The sequence below is a fragment of the Argentina anserina genome, chromosome 4 (assembly GCF_933775445.1).
Source record: "Argentina anserina chromosome 4, drPotAnse1.1, whole genome shotgun sequence".
NCBI lineage: Eukaryota > Viridiplantae > Streptophyta > Magnoliopsida > Rosales > Rosaceae > Argentina > Argentina anserina.
In genome coordinates this window covers 14,074,005-14,083,793 of record NC_065875.1, presented here as the reverse complement: position 1 = coordinate 14,083,793, position 9,789 = coordinate 14,074,005, and the positions used below count along the sequence as shown (strand labels likewise).

Below are 9,789 nucleotides of genomic sequence, written 5' to 3'. Positions count from 1 at the left end.
ATTGGCAGCTAGCTTAATGTATCGTATTTTCCGGGTTAATCTACTATACCATAATGTATGCTATACATTTTATATCCAACGGTTGACAACGTATATTATTTTTCTTTTTCAAAAAAAACGTATATTATTTTTCTGACCCTACTTACAAAACAATATCAACAACACAATATCAACCGTTGGATGTGAGATGTACAACATACATTGATGTATACTAGAATTTTCCGTATTTTCCTACAACAATGAATGAAAACAATATACAACTTTTCCTTTCAAAAAAAAAAAGAATGAAAACAATATTAAGGAAAGAATGAGCCTCGCTCAGCATGCTCAAAAACTAGGCTTTGATGCTGATCGAATTTGATCGTCAAGTTGACCAACAAAATTTAGAACATAGTTCCGGTGCCGGAGAATGTTTCAAGCATATCCCTGCTCCCTCTTGGCATCATCTTCAGAATCGTCCTCAATATATCTCTTCCAAAACCAATGTTGTCTCCAAATAACGTCCGTCATCTCTTCAATTGGCACACCCTTGGTCTCGGGAAGCAAGAAGAGCACAAACAAGAACATGATGAACACAAAAACTCCGAAAAATAAGAATATGCCAAACTTCAGGTGGCAAAGCATCGAGAGGAAAGCTTGTGCTATGACGAATGTAAAGAACATATTGACACCGACGGTCACACTTTGCCCTGCCGATCGTGTCTCTAGCGGAAATATCTCGCTAGCTATCAGCCAGGCAAGAGGTCCCCAAGACCATCCAAACGAACCTACAAAAGAGCAGACCAACACTACCACCAGAATCGCCATTCCGCGATCAAGGCTGCTTGTGGTTTCTTTCAGTTTAAGTCCAAGTATTATTGTTACACCAACATGAGAAACCAACATTTGGATAGCTCCTTCTAGCATAAGAACGCGGCGGCCGGCTCTGTCTGCCAAGTAAATTGATATAATGGCTCCGACCACCATACAGCTTCCTGTTATAACAGCGGAGTAAAGTGAAGCGTCATTTTTAAATCCCAGGGTCTGAAACAAAACTGGAGCGTAGAAGTTGATTGCATTAATGCCTGTGAATTGCTGGAAGAACTGCAAGCATATATCAACAACTCAATCAACTACATAAATGAAGTTTACGTATGCTTTGTATTAACATAGGGACTAAAGTAAATGATCAATCACTACCTGCAAAAACACTGTAATAATCAGTTGAGGCCTATTCTTACGCTTCAACAGATTTCTGAAGGGATGCTTAACTTCTCGAGCAATGCGACTTGCCTCAAGAAGCTCTAAAAACTCCGGATCAACGTTGTCAACGCCCCGAATTCTCTTAAGAACTGCTTTTCCTTCCTCTAACTTGCCTCGCTCAATCAAACTGTTAGGAGTATCCACCACAATCAGAGCCCCAATCGTTAATAGAACTGACGGAACACCAGCCAAACCCAATGATAGCCTCCATCCCCACCCCCCTGTCACCCTGTCGCGGTACAAAATATTCTAATTAGTTATGCTTAAGTAGTCCAAGAACAAAAGAAGTACATAAAGCGCGAAAGAGGTCCAATGGTTGCCTTACTTGGAACTACCATAATTGATAACGTTTGCTAAGAGAAGTCCAATGGTGACATTGAGCTGGAAGAGTATATTAAGAGCCCCACGAATCCTTGATGGTGCAACCTCGGAAAGGAAAAGAGGTACCGCCTTTTGTATACAGAAAATCAATCCATATTAGCTAGAGAATAATATATTGTGCTTGAATTTGACGAAGCACAAAAGTAGCAGGGTAATTGCATGGGTACTTAATAGTAGTTCAAGATGAGATTAAGCAACCTGGTTACCAAATCCTACTCCACAACCAAGTAAGAGCCTCCCGATAATAAGCATGGCAAGGTTCTGAGCTGCAGCATTAAGAATGGTTCCAACGCAAAAGAAAATCCCGGCAACTAACATGGTCATCTTTCGACCTAGCTTTCTTGTAGTGTAAGAAGCAAAGAATGATGCCGTTAAAGCAGCAAGGTACAATGAAGATGTGAACAATTGCAGGTATTGGTTGTCATATTTGCAGTAATTGCTCTCAAGCCCTGGAATTTGTTGCCTCTTATATACTAATGGAAAGAATTTCTTCAGGAAGTCGGGCATGGATGTAACACCCCCTGCATTACATATATATTTGATTTCAGTATTCAACGGACACATAGGAAAGAAACACATGCATTTTCCTAGGATTTGCAGGAGTCTTACCTGAAATACCAATATCATAACCAAACATGAGGCCTCCGCTAGCGGCCAATATGCAAGAAATGATAACGATATGAGTGATTTTTGCTTCAAATTCTTCGCCACCTGCGGACGTAACCCCAAATCCCCCCGCCATGATGTTGATCTACTCTATTTTCTTTACACTTTTTTGAGCTATATTTATACCTAATGGGTTGTTTCTCGGGACCTAATTATCTACAAGCAATGCAGATATCAATAAAGAAGACGAGAGTCGACTAAAGAATTTCATTTTGTGTGCGTAAGGGATTATACAAGTTAGACCAGAAGGTAGATAATGAATGATTCAGTCAGTGCCATGGTCAACATCGTTTCTCATGGCGTGACCTACGGCCGGTGTTCATTCTCGACGATTTGCTTAGTCAAGAAATTACGAGAAGTTAGTTGCACCGTTGTTGATCAAGTCGTGTAAGAAAGAGTACGTAATGATCTTAACAAGATCCATAAATTTTAACCACGTGGATTACTTGGACCCTTTACACGGATCCATAGCAGCTACAGCTGATAACGTATACGTACATGAGAATAATTCACATTTCTTCTACTAGATTATATCGATCATTTTAGGGGTTTAGAGAATCATCTATGTGTAGGTAATAAATCGTCTATGTGTCTTTGAAAGTTAATGTTGTAGTTGTATGTCTTTCCTCATCTGTACTGATTATTTTTTTTCTCCAGGTAATTTAAACCCTAATTAAACCATTATTAAGAAAAAACCTGGAGTGGAGCATGAAGCTGCTGACTGCATGAGTTCATCCTCGTCTCTAGATATATAGTCACTATTATGTCGTCCCCGGAAAATAGAAGTTGAGTTTTATATTCAAAGCTATTGTTGTACATTTTTTTTATTTCGTTTCACTTTAGCCTAGCACATAACCTACTTTTTAGGGCCTAATTTGGTACAACTTCACTTCTAAAAACATCAGCTTCTTTTGACCAAAAAACAAAAATCAACTTCTAGGTCAACTTTTAAAATTTATAATATTTGGTAATTTCAGAAAATCAATTTTTTTTAGAATTTATAGGTCACTCACAACAGATTTTATAAACAACCTGAAAGTTGATTTTAGAAGCTGCTTTTATTCAAAACCCAATAAATGTTAATATTTTTCTGTAAATTCTCAAATAACTCTCTTATTTATAATCATTCTTAATATGTTAAAACAAAATCATGTCTTTTTTGTCGTTACAGTAGTGTTGTTAAAAATTTACTAAACAATTTATTTATTAACAACACTTGTAAAAGTAATTTTTACCAAACACGAACTTATTTAGTTCAAAGTTGATTTTTTTATAATATGGTAGAAACAGATTTTTTTTTAAAGTCGCAGCAATACAGAACTAGCCCTAAGTGTAGTCTAGATGTACATGTTTCAAACTCGATACAACATGCTCCTTAATTTTACATGCTACTAATTCAGGAATATTTTCCTTATATTGAATGTATTACTTTGCAATTTGCTGATATATAGTTTGACCCCTTCCTTTTGTTGCAACTCCCCGACTACTCAGAATTAAAAGATTATCGTTGGCGAATAATAAGCCGTGCACCAACTTATGTCAGTGAACACATTTACGAGTAATGCACTAACTTTCTTGAAGAAAATGTATTTCCTCTTGAATTGATCGAATACAGAATTTACAATATATAGGAGAACACAACCTCTCTTCCAATCTATAATCACTACCATATCAAAACTGATCCTATAATACAGCTAAACACAATTATGACAAATATCAAAACTAATGCTAGAATTACAATCACAGATCCAAGATTTAGCCATTGTAACGACCCTAAAATTTCAAGCCTAAAAACTCAAAATTTCAAAGTCGTTAGAACACCAAAACAATCTCAATGAAATCGAAATCATTTAACGTGCACAGCGGATCATCACTGAGTTCTCAATACAACTCAGAAAACCAATTATTACAAACCAAACATATAATTCAACATTATATCAATTGGAAATGTATAATCCTCACAAGATAATCACACCAAATCCTCACGCATGCTGGAGATAAATAACTTCAAGTCCTCTGAGCGGTCCGTCAATTCCCGCTAATCCACACCTGCGGAGTTATCTACTACACCATCGAATTGGTGCACCGGGATTGTAAACACAAACCCGGTAAGCTTTACAGCTCGTATGAGTAAAATGAAAATATATAACTCGCATATCAATATATACGAAAATCCACAAATCAAACAAATATAAATGCACTCATGAGTCAGTGGACGGCCCATCTGGTTGTCCCAAAGAAAAAGAAGCGCTCATGAGAAATTAAGTAACCCTTCTGGTTACCCAAATGCATTTATAATACGGGTACCAAGAACGCTGGTACACATCTGTTACCCCTCTCGTAATACACCGCCGATATTGGATAGCCACCCGCTACCCAACATCCAAAACAATCTGAGTACCCATGAGCAGATAACCACCCGTTACCTCACATGCAGTACTAAGGCAGACAGACTAGAGCTCTAACTGTATCGTAACTTTCGCCCGGCCAAAGGCTAGGTTCCGACTTGCCAAACACGTACAATAATCTCACATCATATTGTACCAATCACGTCCGAAGACAAATCAACATTTTAACAATTTCAATGTTAAAAATCACGTACAATAATCTCACATCATATTGTACCAAAAATCATGTCCGAAAACAAATCAACATTTTAACAATCTCAATGTTAAAATCACGTACAATAATCTCACATCATATTGTACCAAAAATCATGTCCGAAGACAAATCAACATTTTAACAAACTCAATGTTAAAATCACGTACAATAATCTCACATCATATTGTACAAATCAAAATCACATGCTCGATATTTAAATCTCGTCATCGAAATGACATAAATCACGATAAAATCATAACAATATATTATATAGCAAACTATATATATATGTACATATTTACCATTTATACAATATATATATAATCCATTATATCGTATACATGTCATATTTCATAAACACGTCCGAAGACAAAAACTCGTCCGAAGACAAAACATTTTAACAACTCATGTTAAAACCACGTACAATAATCACACCTCATATTGTACAAAAATCACATCACATGCTCAACATTTAATTCTCGTCATTCGAAATGACCAATTCCAATGAATTCATAACAGTATATAATATAGCAAACTATATATATGTATTTATTACCATTTATACGATATATACGTAATCCACTATATTGTATACGTGTCGTAATTCAATATTAAAAACTCTTGCAAAAATCTTGGAATCACCGCAAGGGTAGATTCGTAAATAAGTAAGATTTTACTCACCTTATTGACTTGAGCGTAATCCCACAATTCCCGAAGATAATTCCTTTCCTTGATTTAACGATCACCTTGAAAAGATAAGAAAAGAATTTAGAATCGTTTCGTAAACCTTTAAATGCCGAAACAGGAATAATCGGTTACTGTTCAGCAATTTTCGGTTTTACGAAATTACTGTTCAGTGTTACTGCTCACTGTTACTATTCACGGTTACTGTACAAATATACGATTAATACGTATTTCTATACGTATAATTATTATATACGTATTTCTGTACGTATAAATATTATATACGTATTTCTGTACGTATAAATATTAATATGTATTTCTGTACGTATAAATATTAATACGTATTTCTGTACATATAAATATTAATACGTATTTATGTACGCATAAATATTATATACGTATTTCTGTACGTATAAGTACTATTTAAATGTAAATACAATCTCAGTAAATAAAATTTACTAATTACCTTTACAAATTACTTTTTACATTTACTGAAAGTAATTTATATTTACATTTACCGAAGGTAAAATTTAATTACATTTACCGTAGTAAATAAAAATTACATTTACATTTACCGTACAGAGTAAATTACCAAAATACCCTTCTGTCAGAATTGTTCACACCGCCGCACGTGGCGGCGCGTATCACGCCACCGCTACCTCAAATCCCTCCCTTTTCTTCTCCCTTCCCCCTCTCCGGCCTCACGCCGCCCTTATGCCCCTACATGCTCCCACACGCGCCGCCTAAGGCGGCGGTGTTCACCATACCCCTCCTTCCTCCGATCTTCTCCAAAACCACTCCAATTCGATCCCAAAATTACAACAATCAATCATCACAACCAATTAAACTTAAATCTCACCTAATCGATCTCTTGGATTCACCGAAGCTCGTCGGATCGGCCGTGCTCGGCTCGGGGTGAGGAGTGGTGTGGCGAGCTTGGGGTTTTGGTGAGATGGACCTCGCGATGCCGTAGGGAGTAGCGGTGTAGCCACGACCGCCTGGATAGGGAGATCGTCGGCGATGGAGTCTTCGAAGGGGGGAGGCTCGGCGTCGATCCACCGCGATGAAGGAAGGCGCGTATTGCTTCGGAAAGGATGTAGACGAGCTTGTGGTGGAGTGGCGACCGGTGGTGAGCAGCACGGAGCCGGAGTTCGTCCGATCTTAGAGGGAAATTTCTTGAAGGAGAGGGGTGAGTCGGGGGAGGGAGAGAGAGAGAGAGAAAGAAAGAAGGAGGGAGGCGGAAGTGAAGAGAGAGATAGGGTTTTCCAATTATGGAAACCCTAATCTCCAAAATGTCCTTATATACTTGTTTCCAAAATCGGAAACAACTTCTATCGTTAATAACGTTTACGTACGTCGTCCGATTAGAACGTGTCACATATCCACGAACTCGTATCGACGAGCTCTACAACTTTCGTGAAGAAAGTTTTCGCAACCGAGCGACGGAATGAAAGTCGATTTTTACGTCGCGGAAACGTAACGTTTTGCTAATTAAACGTTTCGATAACGTTTCCGTTTACGATATACTGCTTCGCAAGAAATCAAAAATTCGTTTATATAAATTTCACAAATTTAAAATCTTACAACTATCCAATACTCGTTTCAAAAAATCGGGTTATTACAGCCATGATATTAGTGCTATTAGATGTGGAAGATTCCGGTTCATTAACACTTCTAGCTAGTCTCTGGTGCGCGCGAATTTCTTATTGTCTATATATGTAGTTAGGTCTAACTGTAGGAACTGATCAAGTAGGACAGGACGAACGAAGTAGCGGTTCAATTTTATCATTAAAAATCCAATGCATTAAAATTATTACAACAAAACATACAATTGTGAACAGCCTAAACAAGTGTTATGATATACAATATTCGAGATGTTTGTTATTGAAACTAAATGCTTTGGGATTGCCATAGAAAAATAGAAATCGTAAACTTGTTTAAACTTGACCCTTGCCCACATCTTCAGTGTCATCCATGAATCTCTTCCAGTACCAGTGTTGCTTCCACACTCTGTCATTCATCTCATCAATGGGAATATTCTTGGTCTCAGGAATCAAGAAGATCGTAAAAAGTGTCATGACAAGAACCCAAGCAGAGAAGAAAACGAATATCCCAGCCTTCATGTGGCAAAGCATTGAAAGGAAGGCTTGCGCTATAACAAATGTGAAGAGCATGTTGGTAAAAACAGCTATACTTTGGCCAGCCGAGCGAGCTTCAACAGCGAATGTCTCACTGGGGATCAACCACCCTAGAGGACCCCAAGACCATGCAAAAGACGCCACAAAACTACAAACCAAAATCAACACTAGAATTCCCAAGCCGTGTCCTAGGTTGTTAGTAAAATCCTTAACTTTAAGTCCCATAATTACGGCAACTCCCATTTGAGAGAGGAACATTTGAATCCCAGCTTCGATCAATAGCATCCGGCGACCAGCTCTATCGACAAGCACAACTGATACAACGGTTGAGAGAACGTTGACAAGTCCTGTTATAACTGATGAGTAAAGTGAAGCATCACTCTTAAATCCCAAAGTCTGGAACAAAACTGGAGCGTAGAACATGATCGCATTAATTCCGGTAAATTGTTGAAAGATCTGTAACATGCATATTACCATTGAAATTAGTTTCATCAACAAGCAAAGTGCATATATATACCAATTTAAAAATGGCATTGAAACTCAAGAACACTGAAGTATTGACCTGCATCATCATTGCAATGACCAAAGTAGGTCTGTTCCTACGCTTTAAGAGATTTTGGAAGGGGTTTTTGATTTCGAATGCTGCACGATTTGCCTCAACAATCTCCAAGTATTCTGGTTCAACATTGTTGACACCGCGAATTCTTCTAAGAACTGCTTTTCCTTGTTCCAACTTACCTCGTTCGATCAAACTGTGAGGAGTGTCTACTACAATAAGAGACCCCACGGTTAGGAGAAGTGCCGGGACCCCAGCTAAACCCAGTGATATTCTCCAGCCATAACCTTCTGTAATTCTGTGGTATCACAAGCAATTTAGTTACTAACAGCTGTTACTAAAACAAAACTCGAAGACAAATAGATCGATAAATGATGATTTGAATCCACTTATGTTACTCAATAACTTAATAGTGCTCATATATACGTATAACATGTGATATCACGGGGCTTACTTGGATGTTCCATAGTTGATAAGATTTGCAACCAGAATGCCAATGGTGATATTAAGCTGGAAGAGTATGTTAAGTGCCCCACGAATTCTTGTGGGTGCAACTTCCGATAGAAATAGTGGAATCGCCTGTTACATGTATAAAGAAAATTAGACAAACTGATCCATTTGAATTGAAAAACACTCGAATAAAAGTATGCCAACAATCGGTAGTATTTTTAGTTGGAGAAATAACTAAAGAATTACCTGGTTAGCAAAACCAACTCCACAACCAAGTAAGAGCCTCCCGATAATGAGCATGGCAAGGTTGATAGCTGCAGCATTGAAAGCTGTTCCAGCTAAAAATAAAATTCCGGCTATCAACATGGTCATCTTTCGACCTAGTGCTTTCGTTGTGTACGATGCAAAGAATGTTGCTATCAAAGCAGCCAGGTACAGTGAAGATGTGAACATCTGTAACCCTTGATTATCATATTTACAGTAATTTCCAGTAAGTCCTGGGTTTTGTTGATTTCTGTAAACATGTGGGAAGAACTCCTTCAAAAAGTCTGGCATTGATGTAACACCCCCTGCACCGATCCATCAAATTTTATTAACTGCATAAAAAAGTAATTAAGTTGCATTTTTTCTTGTTCATGCGTGCCGGATATAGTTAGAAACAGTGCTTGTTTGTTTCCAGTATTTGTTCCACATACGTACCTGAAATTCCGATATCATAACCAAACATTAGGCCTCCGCTAGCTGCCATTATACAAGAAATGATCACAAGGGGTGTGATCTTTGCTTCAAATTCCGTGCCTCCGGTTGCAGCGCCAAATCCGCCTGCCATGGTTTCTTCTTCCTAATTCCACTAAATTTTTTTTCTATACCTTAATCGTGAAATAGCATATGAGTTTACATGCAAGAAAGCATATTTATCTTTACTAGTTGACTTGAAGACAACTTAAGAAAAAGAAGAGACTAGCTCGTTGAAATGATATGTGTGCTTGAATGGTTATATATATAGTTGAAGACCTCAGGGCAACGAACGTTGAAACAACGTAGAAAGTGGATAATCAGTCTCTGTGTTAA

The 9,789-nt window shown here is 37.7% G+C and overlaps 2 protein-coding genes across 2 annotated transcripts; both read right to left on the bottom strand.

Annotated features, from left to right (window-relative positions):
* Positions 1–414: 414 nt before the first annotated feature.
* LOC126790483 (sugar transport protein 13-like) lies at positions 415–2,365 on the bottom strand. Its single transcript, XM_050516729.1, has 5 exons — positions 2,233–2,365; positions 1,822–2,144; positions 1,568–1,692; positions 1,180–1,471; positions 415–1,083 (listed from the first exon to the last, which is right to left on the bottom strand). The coding sequence occupies exons 1-5, from the start codon at positions 2,363–2,365 to the stop codon at positions 415–417; spliced, it is 1,542 nt and encodes a 513-aa protein (XP_050372686.1).
* A 5,146-nt stretch (positions 2,366–7,511) lies between these two features.
* On the bottom strand, positions 7,512–9,547 carry LOC126790860 (sugar transport protein MST4-like). The gene is made up of 5 exons (XM_050517217.1): positions 9,418–9,547; positions 8,965–9,287; positions 8,723–8,847; positions 8,275–8,566; positions 7,512–8,168 (listed from the first exon to the last, which is right to left on the bottom strand). The coding sequence occupies exons 1-5, from the start codon at positions 9,545–9,547 to the stop codon at positions 7,512–7,514; spliced, it is 1,527 nt and encodes a 508-aa protein (XP_050373174.1).
* Between the last annotated feature and the right edge of the window lie 242 nt (positions 9,548–9,789).

Excerpts from the sequence above, each read along its gene's own strand:
- LOC126790860 (XM_050517217.1), bottom strand. The coding sequence starts at position 9,547 with ATGGCAGGCGGATTTGGCGCTGCAACCGGAGGCACGGAATTTGAAGCA. Across the intron at positions 9,288-9,417 it reads TTATGATATCGGAATTTCAG|GGGGTGTTACATCAATGCCA; the intron begins GTACGTATGTGG and ends GGATCGGTGCAG. Across the intron at positions 8,848-8,964 it reads GAGTTGGTTTTGCTAACCAG|GCGATTCCACTATTTCTATC; the intron begins GTAATTCTTTAG and ends TACATGTAACAG.
- LOC126790483 (XM_050516729.1), bottom strand. The coding sequence starts at position 2,365 with ATGGCGGGGGGATTTGGGGTTACGTCCGCAGGTGGCGAAGAATTTGAA. Across the intron at positions 2,145-2,232 it reads TTATGATATTGGTATTTCAG|GGGGTGTTACATCCATGCCC; the intron begins GTAAGACTCCTG and ends TATGTAATGCAG. Across the intron at positions 1,084-1,179 it reads TTATTACAGTGTTTTTGCAG|TTCTTCCAGCAATTCACAGG; the intron begins GTAGTGATTGAT and ends ATATGCTTGCAG.